The sequence below is a fragment of the Xylaria bambusicola genome, assembly GCF_022495145.1.
Source record: "Xylaria bambusicola strain CBS 139988 unplaced genomic scaffold F5B22scaffold_3, whole genome shotgun sequence".
NCBI lineage: Eukaryota > Fungi > Ascomycota > Sordariomycetes > Xylariales > Xylariaceae > Xylaria > Xylaria bambusicola.
In genome coordinates this window covers 925,353-949,076 of record NW_025953556.1, presented here as the reverse complement: position 1 = coordinate 949,076, position 23,724 = coordinate 925,353, and the positions used below count along the sequence as shown (strand labels likewise).

The following is a 23,724-nucleotide window of genomic DNA, read 5'->3' as shown; positions in this document are numbered from 1 at the left end:
TCCGAAAGCCTTTGTGTCTTGCCGATGATGGTACCGGTAGGTAGATATGCTTTACTTGAATGCAAACTTGACTCGCAGTCCTTTCATCTTGAGGCCGTATACTGACTAGACCATCATGAACGGGACGGCGCGTCTGACAACCTGGGGGTAGCAAAGTTTTCTTGCTTATTTTGGGCTCGGCTCTAAACTACACGTGGTATATGATCGTCATTTGGCGGTAGAATAGAGAAAGCTGAGGCCGCGCATATGAAGCCCTACGGCAATAGTCTGCACAGTGAGCCAACGTGGAGAAACAGAGTTTCTCTCCTTCATAACTTAGAGTACAATCCGCCCTGGTATGCAGACTCGTATACAGTAGGTAATGAGCGTACTAGATTCCAGATTATGCCCCTTACGGGATGCCAACTTCCATCTCGCAGTCCAGAGTCCCGCTAACTCCGGCGACGCCAGTAGCTAAAGTAGCTCGTTTCACGAACTAACCAAGAACCATGCCTCGCACGAAAGCGCTTCATAAGTAAGCCACTCAGCGCTGGACGGGGTAAGGCGCACTCCGTAAGTAAGATTATTAGAACCCGAGATTCAATCAGCCGATTCTAGTGTGTATGCTCGATGACGACGCGGGTCGGCCGTGAGCGGTTGGATGATCCATTCGTTCGGGTATGGTAGATATGTTTAGCGTGACGATGGGTCGAGGTGAGATCAGATGAATTCAAGAAAACCCCTCAAGGTCATAGGAATTTATCCAGCTAGCCTAGGTACATCAACTCGACATCTCGCAAGCAATATGAGGTCATGTCAGATGCTTCATGTTTCCAAAACGAATTAATCAGTTGGCTTGCTTGCTCTCTTTGCATCTGCCGAGAACTGAGTGTAGGTACAGTAGCGTAGTTGATAAAAGGCCCGTCGAAATATCGACCTGCCATCTTGTGGCTTGTGCCACGGGGGCGCTTCACGAAGGTCGTCCTTCACGTTTTACATTAGGACGTTGGATAGAGTGCTCCCGTGAGAACGGAAACGACGGATGAAAGGGGTCTCAGTCTGGGATACGTGGCGTCAGCACCAAGGATTCAGCTTGCAGATAAAATACGGCGTTTGCGACTGGTAGATCTTGGCCGTTGCCCTTCACAATGACTAAACTCAAGGGATAGGTTACTGGCCTACAGTAGGGCTGTGCACATCCATGGGACTGGCGAAACATTTCACCAAACTGTAATATGCATTGATAGCTCGCGCGTCTCGAATATGTTAGCCCAATTTAGAGGAGGGAGCACGCCCGTAAGCCGCATGATATCTGCTCGTGTCTCTGTGTCTACCTCGACGGCTGAATGTATGTTGAAGTTGGGTATCATCACAGCTTATAGCGGCAACTCATACCATACCAGCCTAAGGACTCGACTACTTCGCACGTAGGAGGATTGTATGCTGATGTACATGCCGAAATACCTACATAACGGACACGGCACGTCTTACTGCATCCATCTAAAGTAGCGTCAACCATGCTCTGAGCAAGTTTTCACGACCGCGCCGCCTTGATACGGCTTATACTCAAGTATCACGACGTCACTCCTTTGTTTAGGAATTCAATGACATAGTTGTCGCTTGTGCGGTATTACGTGAGTCTAAATTCTTAGGCCTTATGTTCTAGGGTTCTAGAGCGTAGTACTTACGATAATTTTCCCTCGGTCCCGTCAGGGGCGGAAGGGAGCAGTAGAAGATATTCTGGCTAATGAACCATGGAAGAGAGACAGACATATTGTCGAACATTTCTAACATGACGCTACATGCTAGATCATGAGGCTCAGGGGCTTCACGTAACACTACTCAGGACCCCATGGAAAACTCCCACCCACACACTGTATCTTCTGGTCAACCTAGGTATTAGACTAATGTTCAAAGAGAGTTTAGGATGGGATGAGGGTCTCCTATAATACCCGCCAACCAGCACAACTGCTCTAGCAAACCGTACTTTACATCTCTGTATAGTGCATAGAAGACGACGAAAGACAAGAGCAAGGGCATTCATCAATGATAGTGAGGGATCGGGAAAATAGTGCGTCTGTCCATAAATATGTGAATTAGTTGATATTGAGATGCAGTTCATGGCCGCATTTGTGTGGCTCTGGGAGCCCCGCTGCTCTATGTTCAACAGTTGTGTCTAAGGCCTCAAGTGCTATTGATTTAGACTACGACGAGAATCCGAAATTGGATGAGAATATACGAAAACTCGCGTGAATCAATGAAAACCCAGATATTGAATACAAGTTGGAAAGCCGTTTAGCAGCCGGGTCCGCGATAGAGAATCGGGAAAAGGGAAGCCGAGGCCGGCGTCGGAGTGGATTGTCCCGCATTTTGTCATCGGCCAGCATCGGCTCGACGATGAACAAGCACACTGAGGAGCTAAATCAGTCAAACATGACATGTCTTAATTATACTTAATTACAGACAGATTGCTGTAGCGAATTATACGAATAAAAGGTGACCACCCACTGTTCTGAAGGCATTATTTCTTCGCCCCTGCGTCGATTAGAATAGTTCCTTGGTATCGTCAAATAACTTGGAAGCAGCCAATATGCCGAATATCGTTGTTGTTGGGTGCGTATAACATCCTACGGCCCGAAATGCGAGTGTGAGAGTTGACTTAATTACAGCGCCGGTGTATCTGGCTTGACCTGTGCCTACCTATTGTCGAAGCAGAAAGAGAATGCCATCACAATCATAGCGAAACACATGCCTGGCGACTATGATATAGAATATACTTCACCGATAGCGGGAGCTAATGTTTTGCCGTAAGATAGGTGCGTACCCCAAGTGTATAGGCTTGCGAGTAACAGGAAGTAGGATGGCTACGGAGAAGGATAGCAGCTGGGAACGCCGCACGTGGAAAGAGTTAAGGAGGTTGGCTGCCGAGGTCCCCGAGGCTGGCATTCATCTACAGAGTAAGGGCTAGCATTCCACATGCGCGATTTGGCAGAAGTGAAGCATAGTTGACATGTGCAGAATCGCGAGTCTATCGACGCGAGAAAGACCTGGACATGCTGAGGAAAGGGGGCTACAGTTTTGACAGCCTGTACGTTGAGAATCCTTGGTACCAGTCCTTATTTGATGACTTCAGAGAGCTGTCCAAGGAGGATTTGCCTGAGGGTATGGCATCAGGATGTGAATTCGGCTCGGTATGCATCAATGTGATGCTCTATCTGCCTTGGCTGGTAGCCCAATGTCGCAAGAACGGGGCTGTCTTGCGACGCGGGGTGTTGAAACATATATCTGAAGCATCTCGTTTGAGCCACACAGGCGGTAAAGCTGACGTGGTCATCAACACCACTGGTCTAATGGCATCAAGACTTGGTGGCGTAATGGACCAGAACGTCATTCCGATACGTGGTCAAGTTGTGGTCGTCCGAAACGAGGCCCCCTATATGCTGACCAAGTCCGGTACGGACGATGCTGACGATGAGGTGTGCTACGTTATGACGAGAGCTGCTGGTGGAGGCACAGTTCTTGGAGGCACATATTCGAAAGGTCAATGGGACAGCCAGCCTGATCCCAACCAGGCAATGCGCATCATGCGCCGTGCCGCTGAGATGATGCCGGAGATTACGGGTGGAAAGGGTGTGGAAGGCTTCGACATCGTCCGCCACGCTGTTGGTCTTCGTCCGTACAGAAACGGCGGCGTTAGGATCGAAAAGGAGAAAATTGATGATACCTGGGTGGTTCACAACTACGGGCATGCTGGATGGGGATATCAGGGATCCTATGGGTGCGCACAAGACGTAGTGGCACTTGTTGGGGACGTGTTGAACAGACCGAAGCTATGATCAAGCACGCCTCATACACTTCAGACTAGTACAAGAATACAAAGGCTCCATCATCCTTCGCTATCTACATATATATCTTATATTTTGGCAGGTCATAAGTTTCTGGATGAGGTTATTCTGTACTGAGTGCGTGATTATAGGTCATTACCTAACATAGAGCGAATCCTTATCGATAAGTGCATCTGGGGTGACCTTCCCAAGCTCCCAAAGCTCCACGTAATATCGTGTTACAAGCCTTCTGTTTGTCGCATGTTTGTCGCAAGTTCATCGACAAAATCTCAACAGTCCCAATGGCTGATCGAGAGCCTGGAATAATCGCACAAGCGGTCCGACTAGCCTTCGATGTTGCCAATGGCCGTAACCGAACGCTGTCGCGGCTCGTACCCCCGTGTCTCTTTCTCTTAGATGTGCTGCTGTGCGTCGTTGTGATATGGAAAGTCCCATGTAAGACCCGTGGTTGGATGACTTGGACCTTGGAACATCTTGCTTACTATGAATGCAACGGCAGACACCGAAATCGATTGGAAAGCGTATATGGAACAGATCGAGCAATTCGTCGCAGGCGAACGCGACTACACTGTCATCAAGGGCGGGACAGGGCCCCTCGTTTACCCGGCAGCTCACGTCTACTTATATACCAGCCTCTACTACATAACCGATGAAGGACGCGATATCTTTCTAGCGCAGCAGCTTTTTGCCGTCTTGTATATGGCGACACTGGCTGTGGTGATGGCTTGCTACTGGAGAGCAAAGGTAGGACGCTTATTTGTGGGATCGGGCGCTTGCTGTACTGACTGATGAGGGTCCAGGTGCCGCCCTACGTCTTCCCATTACTGATTCTATCGAAGCGCCTTCACAGCATATTCATTTTGCGCTGCTTCAACGACTGCTTTGCTGTCTTCTTCCTCTGGCTCACCATTTATTTGCTTCAAAGGCGAGCTTGGACACTTGGCACTATTATATACACTTGGGGCTTAGGCGTTAAGATGTCATTGCTTCTGGTCTTGCCAGCGGTTGGCGTGATTCTACTCCTAGGTAGGGGTTTTACTGGTAGTCTTCAGCTGGCTGCCATCATTGCCCAGGTCCAATTTGTGATAGCCATCCCCTTCCTCCGCGAGAACGCACAAGGGTACCTGTCTCGGGCGTTTGAGCTATCTCGTCAATTCTTCTTCAAATGGACCGTGAATTGGCGCTTCATCGGTGAAGATACCTTTCTGAGCCGGCCGTTTGCGCTGGGGCTTCTGGCAATGCATGCCTCAGTCCTTGTGTGGTTTATCGTGAACAAATGGTTAACGCCAGCAAGAAAACCTTGGTCATCGATTGCGTCATCAATTCTGAGATTCAGCTCTCCATTCAGCTCACAGGAGGAACGCCTGGTATCACTGCAAATAGCGCCAGAGTATGTGATGACCACGATACTCTCTGCCAATGTCATCGGACTGCTCTTCGCTCGCTCCTTGCATTACCAATTCTACTCGTATCTCGCCTGGTCCACCCCCTATCTTCTGTGGCGCAGCGGCGCTCACCCACTTGTCCAATACGCCATTTGGACGCTCCAAGAATGGGCATGGAACGTATTTCCTAGTACGAATGTCAGTTCGGGAGTTGTAGTAGCCTCTTTAGCTGCTACGGTAGCTCTGGTGGCAGCTAGGAGAGAGCAGACACCCACATCATCTAGTTACCCCTCTCGTGAAAGAAAGGTAGCGTAAGTCATCTATGATAGCTTGACTTTCAGTCTTCTCCTTCAGAGTCTGAGGGCGGCATTTTGCCGACATTAGACTCTTCGTCTTCGTCGTCATCATCAAAAGTTGCTTTAGCGAATTCTTTCGGCCTTGGATTTCATGTCAGCCCTACGTGAAGTGTGACCCTTTCATCAGATTGATTGACCTACCAGTAGCTCTGCTTGCGCCATTCCTTTTCCTCACGGACAACGTTTGCGATCTCACCCTCTACTTTGCCCCTTTTCTCCTCGGGAGGCGTCAGGTCTACTAACACATAACCACCACGCTTGATCCATATCGTATTGCGGAAACGTGCCGCAAGCTCGACTAGAACAATCTGCTGATTGGGTAATAAGCAGCTGTACAGGCTATTCCCTTCGGCCTTGATGACCCTCGCAACGCTCTGAGTGGGCGTCAAAGCATCAGGTGGGGTCGTAGATTCTTCGGCGGCCGCGTGAAGGTTACGTTTGGGGCGAGCCATTCTGAGGTGCGAGGATAGATACGTTTTCCACACTACGAGGCTTGTGAATGTTCGCTGTGCTGAATTTGCCAGACAGACTTAAGCACTGCAGTAACCCAGTGCAAAAGCTAGTGGGGCAACGCTGCCGTAGTTTTCCCGATCGGTGAGTGGTGAGGATCGATTGTATCAAGGCGGCTCCTGATAATGCCTGTAAGATGTATGATATATGGGTGAAATGTATATGACGGAGAGCTTGAAACTGTAAAGCTTGATTTATCCTATACTGATATCTGACCTATTTTGAGAGGATGGGTAACTGATGAACTTACTATAATGTTTTATTAAGTGAGGAATACCTACCTAGCTACGGTCATATATACTTGCCTCCTAGGTATGTTTAATAGGGAACCTATAAGGTTTTGAATCATGAGTCCCCGCCTGAGGAGTTATCTAATAACTACCTTTGTGGCTTGCTTGCTGGGTGAGGAAATACGAGAGCTCTTGCTTAGGTTCCATGGTATTTCTCCTGGAGAGAGGGATTGGAACCATCCCACTGCTTCTTCTAGGTAGAGCTACGTCATTGTTGTGAAGTGGATATCAATTCGAGTGCTTGGCTACCAAACCATGCTAATGCACCGTTTCATGAAGAGACTGGATATCATTTGCTGAATGGTCTGAAAAGACAGAAGTCCACGTCTACCCGGATTGATATCCGTCCAGAAGATCGGCTACGATCCTGGTGGGAGGTTAGGTCTGTTAGGTACCTACTTAGGTAGTGGTTAGGTGGTGCGATGTACTAAGGTACGCAGTGTTACAGTTTGCTGCCACTTGGCCCAAGCTCCCTTCAAGATGCGGCTTTCAATTCCCTCCATCCATACCCGCAGCCGAGACTCGCATCCGATGTCAGGTTGTCGAATTCTCAAAACCTTAAAGGCCGCAACCCAATCGACCATTTGAGCTTGATACCGCGCCTATCGAGCTGTCAATGTCGGCATCCCGGGCAGTTAGGCCCTTTCTGGGGGTCAGCTCGAGGCTGATTGTCGACCAATTCCTCCCGAGATCGGCTGCGACAACTGGGATGCCGTGGAAGAAGCTTTTTTGCCGCGCTGCCTCATCCTCAACCCCAACGCGCGCGCCAATAACAGTATGCTGGAGCTGTCGGCACGATTATGCCTCGAGGCGGCAACAACTGCGCTTCTCGTCGTCTTCTCCTCAGCCTCCTAGCCATGACAGAGAAAGCGAATCGAAGCCACAAAACCCCCCGTCTTCCGCACCTCCTCCCCACTATTCCGCAACCACTGGCGATAATAATACACAAGACATCCCGATAGACCAGCCTAAGATAGAAAAAGAACAAGACAGACCGTCGTCACAACCACCGCCATCAATGCAGGATCCCGACCTTCCCTCAGCCCAGCAATCGCGACGCTCAGCTCTAAATCAATCCCTCACCTCCTTCATGGACCGCGCGCAAACGACATTATTCGTCGCATCGCAGCGCATCAACGACCTTACAGGGTACTCGTCAATTGAAACTCTCAAGTCGCAGATCTCAGATCTTGAAGAGCAGCTGCGCGCCGCCCAATCGCACCTGACGGCCACGCGCAGCGCCTACAAGAGTGCCGTTTCGGACCGCGCCGCCACGCAGCGCGAGGTGACAACACTGCTCGCACGCCAGAAGACCTGGACGCCCGCCGACTTTGAGCGCTTCACGACCCTATACCGGCAGGACTACGAACTCGAGGCCTCAGTGGGGTCCTGGGCCACTGAGCTTGAGCAGGCCGAGCGCGAGGCTGAGCGGCTCAACCGGGAGCTCGGCGCAGGCATCCTCGCCCGCTACCACGAGGAGCAGATTTGGAGCGACAAGATCAGGCGCATGAGCACGTGGGGTACGTGGGGCCTCATGGGCGTCAACATTCTCCTGTTCCTGCTCCTGCAGTTCGGCGCCGAACCGTGGAGGCGGAAGCGGCTTGTCCGAGGTTTCGAGGAGAAGGTACGCGAGGCGCTTGCTGAGCAGCGGGTCGCCAGGGAAGAGGGTGAACGTAAGGTTGGCGCTCCTGTCGCCACTATGACTGCTCCCTCGATAGAAGATGTCGAGGCGGAGACGACTAGGACTGAGGAGGCCGAAGAGCCTGTCGTCATAGCAGCTCCCGACGTTGCTGTGCCAGAACCCGAAATAATACCGCTGTCACCTACATCAACAACGCCAGCCCCAAGTCCAGAATCTCTTTCCGAAAATATCTTGCCCAGGATATCGTGGCGTGAATCATTCGCAGACCTGGGCTTCTGGCGCTCGTTCGCCGATGATCTCGTAAGCGACCGGAAAGTTGCGCTTCGGATGAAAGACATATCGCTCATCGCCGTCGAGGGCGTGGCAACGGGTATCGTCGTGGCAGGGACTGTGGCCCTCTTCCTGATCCGATGGACATGACGACAACCAGTAAAATCAAAATAGGCAGACACTACATATAATGACTTATCGTGCTCATGGCCGAGCTACCCAAGGCAAAATTAGGAAACCGCATGTCTAGAACAGGACACGGGAGAGGCCATGCCCCCCGTCACAGTTCGCCCGGAAGATAGAAGGCCCACCAGCATTGTACTATACACCATATAAGCGAGCCTCGGCTTAACTGTACAAATACCATAATGAGAGATCTGATAACCCGGCATCAGTCAAAGCCATACTATCTACTTACCTGCCTACTTCCATATGTAATGATAGACTACGACGCATACATGGGTGCCTACCTACCCTCTTCAACAGATGTTCTTCATATCGCTGGCTGGGAGGCTAGGATTTCGGGAGATTCTCTATTTAAACCAATAACCGCATCACTAGCATCGCTCCTGTATATATAACATGTTCCAAATACCTAAGTAGATAGGAGGAGATAATCTCCAATGCATCATATGCGAGAGGTCATCAAAAGCATATTACGTTTTGTTGCTCAGTGGTCAAAGAGCTATGAAAGATCCTTCACTATTCCAACCCGTTAGTCTTCCTGTTTATTGATCTCTGTGTAAACCAAGCTGGGTTTACGAGTATGTAAACGGATATCAGTTCGAAGCCACAGACCCGCAAGTGTAGACGAGCTCTAGTGAAACTAGCTCCGCAGAGCTTTATTTCTGGTCTACGTACACACATTCGGGGAGCATCACAGAAGAATGACAGGTCAAGGTACAAACGAAGGGACAACAAGTCCATTAACTGCTCGTGGATCCAACTACGTGGCTTTTGGGTATGGATAGAAAATGGAACGAAAGCCAAGACCCTTTTCGCTTTATCTACCTCAGCCTCTTCGCAATATCCATAACTGGGATGGACCAAATAAGCATAGTACAGAACGTCTACTTCAGAACCTCAAGTCGAGTTCATTTGCTAGGAGCGAGTGGTATCCTGTCCTGATAGCCTGTACAAAGGGAGGTTATTCATCTCCTATCACTTCCTGAGGTAGCTGTCACAATGCGAATCTGCAAGCAGGACTTCTCTGGCATAACTCAAGCACGTGTATGCCAGCAGGCTTTAAGCAGTTGCCAGGCGCCTGTTGTTATGACAGGTAACAGGCCTGTACCAAAGTGACCCGGTTCGGGTATTTTGATCCAAGTCATTCGCATATGGATTATGTCCCAGTTCACACCTATCTCTGGCCCCATTGCTAGATCTACAAGATTTGACCTGAGAGATTGTGCCCCGGATTTATTCATGGGTATAGATCAATCCTAATCAAAGTCGGCTGTATAAGAGAATCCACGGAACTCTTCCTGCATAGCTTGGGAGAGAACTGTACCATATGTTAGTCCGATCGTGACAGCACTTAGTGAGAGTCTTACCTGAATTGACTGGTGTAAGCACGGGCGTGACACTTGTAAACTCAGAATCAAAGTTGCTAGTATCTGTTGCATTCTTGATAGTAGGTAAGAACGGTGGCGCAACCCTCTTATGATATATATCGTCCCATACAATATTCCGGAAAAAGGGTTGGCTCATGACTTCTTGGGCATCAGTGGGCCCACTACCGAGGCGCTGGTCAACTTCTCTGGTCAGTAGCTTCTGGAGAATTGACACTGAATCTCGCGGCATATGGATCGGATATAGTGGCTCATCAGCTAAAATGGCGTCGTAGATTTCGTCTTCATCTTCACCTCGGAATGGTGATTGTTGGAGAAGCATCTGATATATCAGCACACCAAATGCCCACCAATCTACAGCTCTGCCGTATTTCTTATCGAGTAAAATCTTGTGTTGCGTCAGCATAGAGCAACGTCGCATGGGGGAAGACACGAAATGGTACTTACTTCAGGGGCCATGAACTCTGGCGTACCACAGAAAGTGCTTGTTGTTGATCCATACCACATATCTTCTTTACACAAACCATAGTCTGCGATCTTGATATGCCCGTCTAATGTGAGAAGAATGTTGTCCAGCTTAAGATCTCGATAGATGACTCCGTTTTCATGGAAATATTTTAGCGCCAAGCACACTTCTGCTGCGTAGAACCTGGCACATGTCAGTACAAATGGAACAGAACCAGAAGTGGGTGATTAGCCTTACTGTGCACGTTTCGTCCCGAATTGGCCCCGCTGGATGTGAAGCATCAAGTCACCTCCGCTTATATACTCCATGACAAAGTAGACGCGCGTTTCCGTTTGGAAACAGGCATGGAGGTTGGTCAAGAACGGGTGACGTTCTCGATTTGCAATTAAGAAAACCCTCTTTTCCGACTTAATGCTCTCGACTTCATCATGCTCAATAATGAACTCCTTCTTGAGAACCTTGATCGCGTACAAACGCCGAGACTTTTTAGTTTCTGCTAACATGACTTTACCGAAGTTGCCTTTACCAAGCACTGCAAGGAAATTAAAATGATCTAATCCAATTCGCTGGCCAGTACCAGGATCGGTGGCAAGGGGCAATGGTCGCCTAGTAGGCGGGGGTAAGCCAGAGCCTGTCGTGAGCGAAGGAGTTTCCTGCATAGGTTGTGGTTTTGAAATTGGGACGCTTTGAGGATACATGGAAGGCTGAGTCTGTTGAGGCGAAGATATGCCTTGCTGAGCGATCGGCCGAGTCTGTTGGGTCTGTAACATCAGTTGAGGCTGAGGCGTGAAGTTGCTGTCAACAGAGGCATATGCAGCAGGGTTGTATTTCGGCTGCGAAGGGATGTTATACTGCTGTTGACTACTGGCATATCTATCCTCGTGGGAATCCATTGAGCCTCCGTATCCACCTGGTCGGCCAGAGTAATCCGATGTAGGAGTTGGCCGAGAACCATGCGAAGTCATAGTCCCACCCATGGCAGCTGAAGCAGCAGCGGCCGCAGCTGTTGAGCTCGACGAGGTTCGATCGGGTTGGCTTGAACGTATTGGTGACGTCTGGCTTGTATACATGGCTTTGGCGGCATCAGTTGCTTCTTGGGAGGCAAGACTCGGCTGGTACGAGGGCGTCACCTGGCTACTGTAGGGGGAAGTTGGTCCGGACGAACTCGAAGGGCTCATCTTACCAGACCTCAATGTCTTTTCACTTAGGGAGGTTCCTTTACTTTGCCTCTGTTTATTCGCCCTGATACCCTCTAAAATTTGATTGGCCACAGCCATACTCATACCACAAAAGTCGGGGACCAAGTGAACGCAGTGTGCGTGTGCTGTAAGGCCACACTCTGCGATTTGTTAGTAAGGCATTTAAGATAAAGCATGCGCATAAACGTACCGTTGCATTTGCGGCAATTCTTCTTTCCAAAAGGCAGTATAGAACCGCAATGGCAGCACCAGTTCGCTGTAACGTTCGAGAACGGAGTGAATCGGTGGGGAATGCGGTGGTTAATCTTCTCTTCGTCAGGATCTGTCTCGGCATTGGTTTTACTAATGCACTTGGTGACGACGCTTGGATAGCATTTCGTATGACAAGTATATTTGCAGTCCTCACACTGCATGCCGGCGGAATACTTGAGAAAATCGCCACACAGGGCGCAGCGCATGATGTTGTAAAATTGATGTTGCACGAACTTGTGTCCATACTTTTCATGCACTTCCTCCTTCTTTTGTCGAATTGCACCCTTTCGGCCCAGGCCGAGATCAACCGGCCTGCGGTCCTTGTTCTGCTTCACGAAGTTGATCGAAAGATGTATGGCTCCAGTAGGCTCCAAATTGAACCAGCCATCAATGGGCTGGTTTATGATGGCTGCATTGCCACCGAATTGAGCCTGCGCGCCACCCGGGATGTTTGCTGAGCCGCCAAACTGCTGTTGTTGAGGACTCATAGGAAATTGAGGTGGCGGTACATTTGAACCTCCCATTCTATCAGCGGATACCCAACCGGAACTGTTAACTTCAGCCTCTATCCTCTTCCGCCGAAGATCCTCCACAATGTCGGAAATCCGTACCCAAAGCATTCCAATCGGGAGGGCGTGCTCGCCTGGTTTATCATAAACAGTCAATTCAACCTCATTAGCCTTATCAACTGTAACACTGTGGAACTCGTTTTCCCAACGGTCAGTCCTCGAAGCTCGGGTTCTTGCCACTACATTGTCCTCGACCTTGATAGAGATAAATGTCTCAGGGCCACGTGAAAACCGGCCAGTAGAGGCATGGTCGACATCACGAATTTGCTGTACCCTGATAGAAAGCTGGCCTGACAAAGGTTTCCGTAGGTTAGGCATATTTATGCTGTCATCTATTTGAGGTCTATCAGCATGAGTCATGTAAGGCATGACAAAATGGTGGAAACGAACCATCAGGGGAATCGGGTAAATCTAAATCGTCGATATGAAGCTGCTCATATCTTTTGAGGGCCTGCCTCAGAAGATGGATTTTCTGTTTACTCTCAACACGCCTAGCAGCGGCATCTGCCTTGCTTTTTCGATCGCCTTCCATTCCATATAGCTGGACCATTTTTTCTACACCCTTGAGGTATTGCTCTTCGACATTCAACTTGAACTGAACTTGAGTAAGCATTAGCTGAATGCGTGGACCCAAGTGCGGAGTATTGGATTTAATCAGATCTATAGGCTGTAGTTAGTGACTAGACTGCGACAAGGCGAAAATGATAGATAATCGGACCTAATTTGGTGAAGTTGGGACGCGGATGAGGAGCCGATGCACCAGGTCCCGATGATCCATAGGGATATCGAGGCGCCATCATATCTCCTCCATATTGCGTAGAACCATAAGAGCCTCTGTCTGTAGTCCTCCCACTGGCATCTTTCGGCGGCGGCGGCGGCGGTCCCTCACCATCACCTCGAAAGTCCACGCCCGGTGCGACAGTGGTCGAGCCCGAGCTAATACTCATGCTGTCTACACCATGTCCCAGACGTCTCATCTGATAGTCATCGCGTTTCCTCAGCATTTCTTGCAGCTTTCCTTCGAAGAAGTCGATCAACTTCTGGGATTCCTCAATCTTAACATCGAGCCTAGAGCGCACGCTGTCATTGTTGGTTTGGCGTCGCATGTCACTTGCGCTATTGAGGAAGACCTTTTCGCGGTCGATCTTGCTCTGGATCTCCTGGATCACCTTCATGGTATCCTCTTCGTTGTTCATGATGGGCGGGGGGTTACGCGTTGTCACGCGCGGGACTGTAGACAAATATTGGTTTCTGGTTTCGTGAATTTTGTCGTCAAGACACCTAGGTAGGTATCCTTAGCTCGGCCCGGCTGAATCGGAATCGGGATGGGAAGCGGGTTCGACAAGACCACAGAGTGTGGCTTGGAGATGTCCCAACAGTGACAGCAGATAGTTTCGTGTTTTTCGTTTCGTCTCTCTGTCGCCTTCTGCACATCTCCCTCAACACACTCTCTCCAAGGCCCCACACGCCGTAGCTAGACAGCGCGCGCACAAACACAAACACAACAAGTCGTAATGGCTAGGGAGGGAGTCGGCAGAGGAGCCAGAGGGCGGGAGACAAAAGCAGTTTCCTCAAAGGAATCAACGGAAGTCAACGAGGTAGCCGGCGAAGGGGCCAAGGCAAGAACCAGGCAGAGGAGCCAGAATGAGTGGTTAGGCCGCTGAAGCTGGGAGCGGCGTGGGTGCAACAGCCAAGGACGGCGGTGGTGGGTGTAGACAGGTGGAGGCACGGCTAAGGCACTTGAGCAGCAAGTAAGACGGCCAGGCGTGGGACGTGAGTGGGTTGACTGGAGACGATAATGGAGGTGGGAGACGGGTCGGGATGTCGTCAGTGTAGGAGCACCCGCGCATACTGTATGTACCACTGCCACCAGAACAGAACTATTACCACTATTACCAACTATCACCAACTAACTGCCTACCACCAGAGACCACTAGGCACCGCCCAAAGTACGATCTGTACAGGCTGCTATGGGTTAGGTACCTACCTCCGACCTCCCCCACCATGAGATGTCTGTCGACCGACCGCCTCGCCGTGCTTTGTGTAGGCCGAAGTGACTCAAGGTAGGGAAGCAGGCAGGCAGTAGTGGTAATGAGAAAGCGATCTCGAAAAATATAGACTCTAGGTTAGTTCTATCCTTTCATTTATATAATGCCTTGCGCGGTTATCGGACGTCTCTATTTAACTTGGCCTGTCCAGGTGTCTTCAAACTCAACTCGAAAGTCTCTCTTAAGACTACATGCAGATGTGTACATAGGTACCCAGGGACGCATGGGTATGTGGAGGTACCTAAGTATTTCATGGCGGGGTTGTTTTTCTGTTGTGCGGGCAGCAGCACGGCAGTGGCAGCAGTTTGCCTAGCGGGCAGCCTTGGGACATACTGTACGTGTATATAAATACTTACCTACCTAGGTATGATCCATGTAGATGGGTACGGTGCGTGGTACCGTACTTGCATTTAGCATAGAGTTTACTGCTACCGCTGGGTATCTATACAGATACCAGATCTAACCTAGCCGGGTAAGTACTGGCAGGTAGCCACCCCCACTTCTGCCCGATCTCGAACAGACTTCAGTAGGTAGACTTCCCCTCTGACCGAGATTTGATAGGCTACCTGAAGGAGGGGTAGATGGCTCGTGCATCAATAACAAAAACTTGGGTGAGGCAGCCTTGAGGAGCTAGGTGACAACTTATTGCGAACAATATTATAGTAACTACATACCTATGGTATTTGCTCTAGGTATTCCTACCAGGGTGAAAACCACTATACATACACGTCAAGATTGGCGTCAAAAACTGTCTGCGATTGTCTATACTTATGAGAGGAGGATTTTTCAAATGCCAAGGCTAACACTGCTCGAATTAAGTTTTTTTTTTTCCCCTCTTCGTGAAATGAGTTTTTTTTCCCCGTGCTGTCTAGCAGCTTTTATATGTTCCTCAAAATTTAATCCCAACGTTAGATAAAGTATGTTTCAGCCTCGGTCTACATAAGACGTATGAGTCCCTAAGTATCTACCTCCTGGCATCCAATTCCACCACCAATATGAGTTTTAGATCCAGATGCAACCCCAACAACCAGGGGCATGTATAGAACTTGGTCGACGAGGCATTCTTCGTTAGGGTAACTTTTGCCTCATCGAAGTACTCCTACCAGCACGCAAGATAGTGGGACCGTCTGTGCGATAACAGTTTGTCAGTTCCACAGGGTCCCAATACCAAATACATCAATCAAAATACAGAGTACAAAGCTGTCAATGCGATAGATCATAGGAGTCTAGGTTTGATAGAAAATATCACTAGATGAAAAACGCAATATTTCACGATAATACCGGCTCAATCCACACTTCTAGTTGCATATGATACTGGATTTGGCGCAAGAATGTACCTGACAGAACCATTCAGGGGCATTTTCACCCGAGATAGCGGAGACGGCGATGCCGAGTGGTAACAAAGGCACCTTGCAAGTCTGGCATGATGCACAATCTGCTTCCATAAAGGACCCAGGCACTAGTGAATGTAGCGGTGAGTTTATGCTTGGGATGCCTTGAGTAGAACAGATACTATCTTTAAGATATTGCAAAGTGTATCTGGATGCCTCTGAAGGCGCAATTCGGGTTGAAACTCTTTGAGAACCAAGACCTTTGATCAGGCCCGTGCCTCCAAAGGGAAAAAAAAAACAAGAAAAATAAAAATAAAAGTTGTTTCAATCTTTTCTATACTTGTTACACTCTTGTTTCTTGACAAAGATTACCGCTACCCTATTCTACCCTTCAACCACACCCGCTTTCCCCTCACCTGTCTCTGCTTATATACCTTGCCAATGATATGATATGACACGCCGAAACTCCACGAATCAATAGATGTCTGAATGATGTCTCACCTGTATGTCACTTTGACTCTTAAGAGTTCGGACTTCCATATAAGATGACATCTGAATGGTCATTGCAGTCTACTTTGATGAGCTAGAGTCAACTTACACTGTCTAATCAACTGTTCACTCCATCATTGACGTGTAAAGGATTGGTTTTATGTAGTGAAAGTCCTTTCCAAGTGTGTTAACCGCGCTGCCACTGCTTACCAACCTATCGAAGGGACTCCCGGCCAAGTCTGACAAAAGTCGCTGTCGTGTGGCATAGAGCGCCTGCGCTTTCAATATCCCGACCCCTCCCCTCGGCGAGTCTTGCCCTTGGGGACACCTAGGACATTATGGAATGATGAACAACTCGTATCATTCGACGTACCAGATTCACGAATAATGACTTAGCTTCAATGCCCAAGACTCAATAGTACTTCGTAGACATCAAAATCTGCGCAAAGTAGCATGCTGCGTTGGATAACGAGAAAATTCGTTTATCGCAAACCAAATTTTGGTAGACTGCCTTGATGACCTAAACATCATAGAGCCAACCAACATGGATACATGCACGCCATCTACCTTTATAGGAATGTCATCCTAATTGTGAGATTTGCATACCGCCATGAATCACAGATAGTTTTCAAGATTCAGCACTGCGAATAATCAACTCAATAACGTCGCATTGGTACGATAAAAACAGTGTGGTTTGGTAACAATAGTGGCAACAAGCAAGAAGGGGTATCATTCAATTAGTATTAGTGACTCATGCTAAACATAGCAGACATGTGTATCTCATCGCAGAAATTCAACACCTCTAAGACGCCTAACATAAAAACAACAAGATTCCTCGTTTAAGTATTTGCTTGAGTGAATAACATAGATAGAGAGTAAATAGCGATTCGTTCTTCATCAAGTCTGATTCGTGCATCATGCTGAGGCTGCCCTGGAGCTGTTCGATTGTACCGCTGCCGGCGCGTAGAAGCCCGTAAGATTCTGGTATGGTTGTGCCGGTTGCTTTTCGTTCATTGCTTGTGTTCGTGATTCGGCCCCTGATAGATGCACTGGCTGCGGTTGAGAAGGGTGTTGCATCACAACGGGGTATGGGTAATACTGCATTGGCTGTGGTTGCATGCCAGCAGCTTGTGGATAATACATGCCCTGGACAGGCGCAGCAGTTGGGGCTTGTACTGGCATGATAAAAGCGGCTGGCCTCATGCTATTGCGTTTATGAGTTTCGATGCAAGCCAACACGAAAAGAACGAAGTGGTTAATCGTCCATAGTACGAAGATGGCGACGAATGCGCGGAAGGTCGGTAAGACATTCCCCTGATAGTAATCGTAAGGCTGATACTCGTCGCAGTACGAATGGCTATAGTAATAGTAGTGCTCGTCCTTGCCATTCGCGCAACGGTCCACTTCAGATGCCACAACGAGGTAAAGTGGAATCGATACGAGGGTCGCGAAAATGCCGGCTAACCAGAAGAGCAGGTGCAGGCCTACGTGGGCGCCCGGATGTATGCCCCTCTGCACTTCTTTGCGTAAGCGCACGCAGTATGTGATGAGCTCTGCCGTATTCCAAATGATGGAGATGACAACGATAGCATAAGCATAGACCGATACGCTCGCAGCAGCGGTGCCCTCACTGAGAAGGATACTGGTCAAGGCAATAATTATGATGCCCCAAATCGAGGAAAAGACTATTAAACCAAGTCTAGTGGCTAGGTACGCTGAGCTCTGGTGAGGAAGGGGTCGAACAGGAGTGGCGTAGGGGAGTTGTTGAGTTGGCTGCCCAGTGAACGGGACATAGGCGGGTTGGGTCTGATTCTGGAATGACGGCGGGAGAGGCTGCGCATTTGAAGGTGCTGGACGTTGCGGTAGTGGTGGTGCTGGCTCATCTGCTCTCTCTACTGGGCTGGCCGAAGACTGGCGAGCCGTGGCAGGCTCTTCACCCTGGTGCTCTGTTGCCGTTGGCAAGTTCTGGCCGGAAGTCGTCATCGTGATATGAAGAATCCGCTTGTCAGCTCGTCAGCCGCGATTGAGTCGTTCTGATTATTGCGCGTGAAGAATATCGAGAGGGTAAATGAAGGATCCAGGTGCTAATCCTCAGAGATACCAATGAGAAGAGGTGCAAGGTAAAATTAAGAGGGCGGAGAGAGAATAAAACGAGGGTGGTAGTAGCGATTGTAAATTATGCAAGAACGAAGGACAACGTGACTGCGCATGTGAGTCACTATTATTTAAAAAATCACGAACTGAGGAAAAACCTGGCCACCCAATGCACGGGAAGAAGAAGAAAAGATTGGATTGGATTGGATTGGATTGGAAAAGGAGGACAAGGCCGCCGAACACGAACCGAAACGGGGTCGATATGCCGTTGGCAATGCCCGCCTAAAAATAAGATGATGCCAAGCCCCAGGCCATTTGTCTTTTTAGTCTTTCTTTCCAGTCGACTGAGCCGGTGCGATTTCCTAATCTGGGATCTAGTGAGCTGCGGAGGTGCTGCCAAGAATCTGGGCCACGCTGGAAAGTTCCGGAGCTGTCAAAGAATCACTGCCGGCCATAAACCGTCACGATACCTGCTCTTATTTTGGTACTAGAATACGCTTGAAGAGACACTTGATCACGCTTTTTAATTGAGTAATCAGCTTTTATGCCACCTCATTGAATGCTTTATGTTTAATACCAGCATAACCCCATCTCCCCGAGATAGCCGCCGTACCTATCTCGCTTTGTGAACAATAAAGGCCACGATTCGAAATAAACAGAACGTGATACGACAATGCGATATTGGCCCGGAAGTGCTCGGTGGGAAATCAGAGACAACTTCAATTGAAAAGTACAAGGGCTCACCCGGATCCAATACCGCTTGAAGGGCCAACGCAGCAACCTCTTATGTGACTTACGATAGGTAGGCACGTGATGCTGTGCTGGTGCTGGTTAATGGTATTACAATCATACATTCTCCGTTTCATGAAAAGCCAACTAAGTAGACTAAGCAGGTGGTTTCATTTGAGCGCAATACAACACGCCGAAACTGGGTTGAGATGATATGCTAAAGATGGATTTGGCTGCTGTGCGCGTCCTCATGCTGCCTCTTTGCCTTGCATGTGAGGAGACCCGATTTCAGGCCACCGCCGCCTTCGCCATCTACCCTACTAAGTTATTCTCAAGTTGATAATGCAGTGCAACCAAAATTTCACCAACCAACAGTATCTACGCGATTATTAGCTTGACATCAGGGTAGCGATGCAGAACTCCTTTATCGTTAGTAAGTTGGGTCTGAGCCATCCCTGTAAATCTAAGGCCTGGGGTTGCTTTCGGCTCAGACAAGTGAATGAGCTCATGTGAGATTTATTGGACCAATGTACCTACCACACGCGTATCGACGCGCCTAACAACACTACGTACTTGGCTCAGTTCGCCAGGAAGCCAACCCCTCTTCTCTATCACATTGAAGAGGGAGACTCAAGCTTGGTATCAAAATGGCGCGCAGGAAATTCTATGGTGTCCGTACAGGTCGGGTTTCCGGAGTGTACGACAACTGGGAAGACTGCAGAGCACAAGTGGAGAAATGTAGAAACGACTATCGCGGCTTCGATACTCGCGATGAAGCTGCATTCTATGTTGCGACCGGCCAAACATGCAACAACGCTGACGGGAGAGCACTCTTCGCTAGATGGAAGTGCGACCAGCCAACCACTAGTAGGGCCATCACAAATGATATCAAGAAGGAAGACAAGCCGCGTATCAAAACCGAGGCTTTTGACTCTTCGCAATCCTACTTTTCTCAAATCCCACACTTTAAGCCAGATGACAACGCCGACTTTGAAGACGAATTCAGTCGCTTTGCCTCATCACAAAATATAGAGCCCGGTTCCAATGAGTGGCGACAGAAACGTACACAAGCGGTTCGCCGTGAGTTCCATTCATAGATTCTAAGAAACAGAACTCCCAAGCTCAAGTATACTCACTCTTATTCGATACAGATGAACTTATGTTCCATTATTCTCAAAACAACGACTCTGATGATGAAGATAACATCAAGGAGGAAGATGAAGATAACCTACACATCTCTGAAGAGGAGAGGGCGCGCAGGTGGAAGCTCTTAGTCTTCCAGAACATGTGTCGGGAAGCGAAGTTGGAGCCACTTGACACAATCGAAGGGTGCGTCGCCAACCTCAAGGGCGAACTGATCAATATCGTCGACTATATCGACTCAAAGAGGAGTGGCAGGCCAATTTACGTCTGGCCACCGCACCTATTTGAAGAGTTTAGGGCGTATACCCCGAGTGATACAAAACGAATGCATTACAAAACAGTGATACAAGGAGATCGACTATTAGAGCCCCTATTGCAGGTCCTTCGAAGTCGTAAGGCTGCGGCGGAGCACCAACGCCGAAGGGGTCGTGCAGTAGTTGCCCGACAGGACTGTGCCAGCCGTACTTTGGCGAAAACGTTCCGCGAGGAAGTCCAACAACGCCTCCCAGTTATCAAAGAAGAGCCAAGACCGGATATTGAGGTCCTATCTATTCATGGAACGGAATCCAACTGCTCATCGCCAGCTACCCCTATCAAGGATAACGATGACGTTCCACCGTGGAGCCCCAGCAGCATTGGATCCTCAGTCGTCGAGATTCTACTTACTCAGACCGCCATGAAGAGAGATCTGGACGACTTCGCGGAAGAGCAAGATGGCTCTGAAAATGAAGTGATCTTGATGAGTGTAAACAAACGAGCCCGGGTGTAGCGGGGCTGTTATTCACAGCCTTTCTCAATCTGGATTGAATAAAAGGTTGAAATGTATGACTGGTCTATTATTCTACGGGGTTTTCAAGCATGAGTCATAATATATATGTACATAATATTTAACCGAAAACTAAGAAATAACCCATTCGATGGACAGTGATTTCACGCCAAATACCTGTCAAGAAGTAGTTATCAAAGCTTACTACGGAGAGGCCGAGCTTTATGTCTCGTGATGCTGTACAGTCTCAACAAATGGAGTAACTCCCTGGCTACAAGATAGGCCATGGCTAGGGATCTAAAAGACTATTTCAGCAGAGCTATGTTCCTTTTGCTGTCAGATGTACACATAAGATATATTCTTTATAATACTGCCTCTCACAGACAACCAGCAGGCACATCTTTCAATCTAGATACCCGGATCCCATCGATCTCTCCATCGCCTAAGGGGTCAATCTCCGCCAGGCCAGGAGGCAGTTCCCTCTGCTTCGCGTCAACAGGTTTCTGAAGAGCCTTCCAGCGCTCAATAGTATCATCGAGCTTCATCTTATCCTGCCATTCCAAGATAGCATCGAAATCTCTACACTGCTTCCTGACCTCAAAGTCAGGGAAAGGCTCATCTTCTTTTTCCCTCCAATTGAACGTGACGATGTCGACATCAGCATGACAAATTAAGTTCTCCAGGATCGTCCCCAGACAGTGATCTAGATGCATTCCAAATGGGACAGGGGGCGTCATGCCGTATTTCTTGCCCCAATAGTAGTTGTAGTTGGTTATGAGTCCCTGCCTGAGCATGTTGAGGCAGTGAATCTGGTGGAATACATCGATCTGGCCTATATATCCGCTACCCCATGGTTCAGACCACCATGACCTCGGCGAATGGATGGTCAGAGAGGGGTCTTTTCCAAGCTTGCGGATCTCATCTTCAGAGATACTGATTAGATTCACACGAGTTATTCGATCCCAAGCTTCATCCACCTCTGGCGAGGGTGGTAAGCGGTAAATGTCTCGGGGATTCGTGGCATTGGGTATGAGGGGGATATGGAGATTCCTTAGACTTGTGGGTATATTCAACTTATCGAATATAGGGGCTGCGAGATCAGTTGGTCTTTCAGTTTCTATACCGAGCTTGACTTGGTCTAGTACTTACAATATGAGCTGGTCCGTCTCAGGAGATGGTTATCATGGTTGAGATATGTAAAACAGAGTGTCGCCGTCAGGAAATTTGAACCGATCAGAACTACTGTCACAAACAACCACAGATAAAGTCGACGAGAACCTGTTCCTTTTCTATCCGAGAGGACAATTTGACGGTGTTCAGAGAGTAGGCCCTCACTCTGACCTTGGATATCATCGCTAGAAAGCGAGTCACGATTCTTTGTAGCCATTTCGTCTACCATTTGTTTTCTAAGTGAAATGCCCATCCCATTCCTCGATTCAACGGCAGCAGATTTTCTGTCTAAATCATCCAGCCGGTCTCAATGCTTACCCAGTATGTAATTCAATCTTGGCCCGAATTGGGCCGCCCGTCATACTTCTATTCACCCCACTTACCTATGATCCTTAGCTCACGAAACCGCCCCTCACATAAGCAGAGGGGCAGACCACCCGCCTATCAGCATCGTATGATGCGAGTTTCCAAGCACCTGTGCTCTTTGACAGAGGGGAGATAAGATGATAGAACTCACGAGGTTTGGGGAAGTGGATCTAGATATGATGCTGTTGTACTTGTCGATATCAGGCAACTCGCAATCCATCGCCCACAATTTGCGGAGAAGAAACGCGACACGAAGCGAGGATCTGACAAGAATGTCACCGAATCTGGCTATTGTGACCAATCGCCATAGCTAGAACTTAAATCTTGTGATGTTGAACGTCTACAATTGGTTTGTAATACGGCGTAAATACTGCCAAGGCTGACGCCTTGACGTAGATATGTGGTGCCTCAAAATCTCGATAAGCATGACCATCAACGACGGGATGGTGAGAACTGAATTCACGAAGTAGTATAAGAAGGGGCCTTGAGCTTCTATGAGGTCGTCTAAATAACTCCGATAACATCTAGTGCTGCTACTTCAATAATCTTTTGATAATCATCGTCCAACTTACACTCAAACACAATGCGATTCTCTTTCGTCACAGCTCTCCTCGTTTCCACTGTGGCTTACGCTGCTCCAGCCAGCCCAGGTAGCAAAATCTTTTGTCAAAATTAGTAGAAGAATGATACTAATGTCTAAGTATAGTCAAGAAGAGTGAAAGTGTTAAACCACACACACCATGGCCACTATACGTAGCGAAGGATGCCAAGAGGGACAACGAAGCTGCTGCCCCGTGGCCGCTCTATGTTGCCAAAGATGCGAAGAGAAACGAGGAGGCCGCGGCCCCATGGCCACTTTACGTAGCCAAGGATTCCAAAAGAGAGGAGGCTGTTGCTGTACCGTGGCCTCTATATGTAGCTAAAGACGCAAAGGGAGATAGTGAGGCTGTGGTACCTTGGCCCCTATATGTGGCTAAGGATGGCGCCGCTGCTGAGGAGAAGTGAGCATGTCAAACATATAATAGTTGTTCCATGTGCCGTACTTGGCCAAGCCAGTGAGGGCTTGAGAGTTGCGACACGATATGAGCATTCAGGTCGATTTAAATGGAACATTATGCCTTAATAACGCCTTCAACAGACATTGTTATATTTCTTCTAGGTGTTGCAACTACCGAAGACATGTGAATACACTTCATAGCACCATAAACCTCGCTTTGGGGAGTCTTCGGCTAGGTATATGAAAAATATGACCAT

General features: G+C 48.7%; 9 protein-coding genes across 9 annotated transcripts; 5 read left to right on the top strand and 4 right to left on the bottom strand.

Annotated features, from left to right (window-relative positions):
- Positions 1-2,569: 2,569 nt before the first annotated feature.
- On the top strand, positions 2,570-3,815 carry F5B22DRAFT_633329 (FAD dependent oxidoreductase; the record flags this gene model as incomplete). The annotated part of the gene is made up of 4 exons (XM_047976819.1): positions 2,570-2,592; positions 2,649-2,786; positions 2,839-2,936; positions 2,998-3,815. 4 exons carry the CDS (start codon positions 2,570-2,572, stop codon positions 3,813-3,815), a joined length of 1,077 nt encoding a protein of 358 aa, XP_047835336.1.
- Positions 3,816-4,051: 236 nt separating this feature from the next.
- On the top strand, positions 4,052-5,613 carry F5B22DRAFT_261939 (glycosyltransferase). The gene is made up of 3 exons (XM_047970110.1): positions 4,052-4,259; positions 4,324-4,568; positions 4,625-5,613. Exons 1-3 carry the CDS (start codon positions 4,106-4,108, stop codon positions 5,522-5,524), a joined length of 1,299 nt encoding a protein of 432 aa, XP_047835335.1. The 5' UTR covers positions 4,052-4,105; the 3' UTR covers positions 5,525-5,613.
- Positions 5,533-6,534, bottom strand: F5B22DRAFT_262086 (uncharacterized protein). Its single transcript, XM_047970111.1, has 3 exons — positions 6,326-6,534; positions 5,707-6,255; positions 5,533-5,646 (listed from the first exon to the last, which is right to left on the bottom strand). Exons 2-3 carry the CDS (start codon positions 6,015-6,017, stop codon positions 5,547-5,549), a joined length of 411 nt encoding a protein of 136 aa, XP_047835334.1. The 5' UTR covers positions 6,018-6,255; positions 6,326-6,534; the 3' UTR covers positions 5,533-5,546.
- On the top strand, positions 6,399-8,536 carry F5B22DRAFT_262331 (uncharacterized protein). Its single transcript, XM_047970112.1, has one exon. The coding sequence runs from the start codon at positions 6,982-6,984 to the stop codon at positions 8,425-8,427; it is 1,446 nt and encodes a 481-aa protein (XP_047835333.1). The 5' UTR covers positions 6,399-6,981; the 3' UTR covers positions 8,428-8,536.
- Positions 8,537-9,461: 925 nt separating this feature from the next.
- Positions 9,462-13,530, bottom strand: F5B22DRAFT_657184 (uncharacterized protein; the record flags this gene model as incomplete). Its single annotated transcript, XM_047980023.1, has 7 exons — positions 9,462-9,781; positions 9,831-10,236; positions 10,296-10,497; positions 10,552-11,653; positions 11,704-12,666; positions 12,725-12,994; positions 13,053-13,530. The coding sequence occupies 7 exons, from the start codon at positions 13,528-13,530 to the stop codon at positions 9,720-9,722; spliced, it is 3,483 nt and encodes a 1,160-aa protein (XP_047835332.1). The 3' UTR covers positions 9,462-9,719.
- Positions 13,531-17,117: 3,587 nt separating this feature from the next.
- On the bottom strand, positions 17,118-18,185 carry F5B22DRAFT_642127 (uncharacterized protein; the record flags this gene model as incomplete). The annotated part of the gene is made up of 1 exon (XM_047978076.1): positions 17,118-18,185. One exon carries the CDS (start codon positions 18,183-18,185, stop codon positions 17,118-17,120), a length of 1,068 nt encoding a protein of 355 aa, XP_047835331.1.
- A 1,073-nt stretch (positions 18,186-19,258) lies between these two features.
- On the top strand, positions 19,259-21,124 carry F5B22DRAFT_261877 (uncharacterized protein). The gene is made up of 2 exons (XM_047970108.1): positions 19,259-20,105; positions 20,177-21,124. The coding sequence occupies exons 1-2, from the start codon at positions 19,673-19,675 to the stop codon at positions 20,935-20,937; spliced, it is 1,194 nt and encodes a 397-aa protein (XP_047835330.1). The 5' UTR covers positions 19,259-19,672; the 3' UTR covers positions 20,938-21,124.
- F5B22DRAFT_261893 (uncharacterized protein) lies at positions 21,125-22,661 on the bottom strand. The gene is made up of 2 exons (XM_047970109.1): positions 22,084-22,661; positions 21,125-22,024 (listed from the first exon to the last, which is right to left on the bottom strand). Exons 1-2 carry the CDS (start codon positions 22,355-22,357, stop codon positions 21,312-21,314), a joined length of 987 nt encoding a protein of 328 aa, XP_047835329.1. The 5' UTR covers positions 22,358-22,661; the 3' UTR covers positions 21,125-21,311.
- On the top strand, positions 22,446-23,723 carry F5B22DRAFT_588496 (uncharacterized protein). Its single transcript, XM_047973679.1, has 2 exons — positions 22,446-23,120; positions 23,177-23,723. Exons 1-2 carry the CDS (start codon positions 23,054-23,056, stop codon positions 23,473-23,475), a joined length of 366 nt encoding a protein of 121 aa, XP_047835328.1. The 5' UTR covers positions 22,446-23,053; the 3' UTR covers positions 23,476-23,723.
- The last annotated feature ends 1 nt before the right edge of the window (position 23,724 follows it).

Excerpts from the sequence above, each read along its gene's own strand:
- F5B22DRAFT_261939 (XM_047970110.1), top strand. The coding sequence starts at position 4,106 with ATGGCTGATCGAGAGCCTGGAATAATCGCACAAGCGGTCCGACTAGCC. Across the intron at positions 4,260-4,323 it reads TGTGATATGGAAAGTCCCAT|ACACCGAAATCGATTGGAAA; the intron begins GTAAGACCCGTG and ends ATGCAACGGCAG. Across the intron at positions 4,569-4,624 it reads CTTGCTACTGGAGAGCAAAG|GTGCCGCCCTACGTCTTCCC; the intron begins GTAGGACGCTTA and ends ATGAGGGTCCAG.
- F5B22DRAFT_262086 (XM_047970111.1), bottom strand. The coding sequence starts at position 6,017 with ATGGCTCGCCCCAAACGTAACCTTCACGCGGCCGCCGAAGAATCTACG. Across the intron at positions 5,647-5,706 it reads TGGCGCAAGCAGAGCTACTG|GCCGAAAGAATTCGCTAAAG; the intron begins GTAGGTCAATCA and ends ATGAAATCCAAG.
- F5B22DRAFT_262331 (XM_047970112.1), top strand. The coding sequence starts at position 6,982 with ATGTCGGCATCCCGGGCAGTTAGGCCCTTTCTGGGGGTCAGCTCGAGG.
- F5B22DRAFT_261877 (XM_047970108.1), top strand. The coding sequence starts at position 19,673 with ATGGCGCGCAGGAAATTCTATGGTGTCCGTACAGGTCGGGTTTCCGGA. Across the intron at positions 20,106-20,176 it reads ACGTACACAAGCGGTTCGCC|ATGAACTTATGTTCCATTAT; the intron begins GTGAGTTCCATT and ends TATTCGATACAG.
- F5B22DRAFT_261893 (XM_047970109.1), bottom strand. The coding sequence starts at position 22,357 with ATGGGCATTTCACTTAGAAAACAAATGGTAGACGAAATGGCTACAAAG. Across the intron at positions 22,025-22,083 it reads GAGACGGACCAGCTCATATT|CCCCTATATTCGATAAGTTG; the intron begins GTAAGTACTAGA and ends CTGATCTCGCAG.
- F5B22DRAFT_588496 (XM_047973679.1), top strand. The coding sequence starts at position 23,054 with ATGCGATTCTCTTTCGTCACAGCTCTCCTCGTTTCCACTGTGGCTTAC. Across the intron at positions 23,121-23,176 it reads CGCTGCTCCAGCCAGCCCAG|TCAAGAAGAGTGAAAGTGTT; the intron begins GTAGCAAAATCT and ends GTCTAAGTATAG.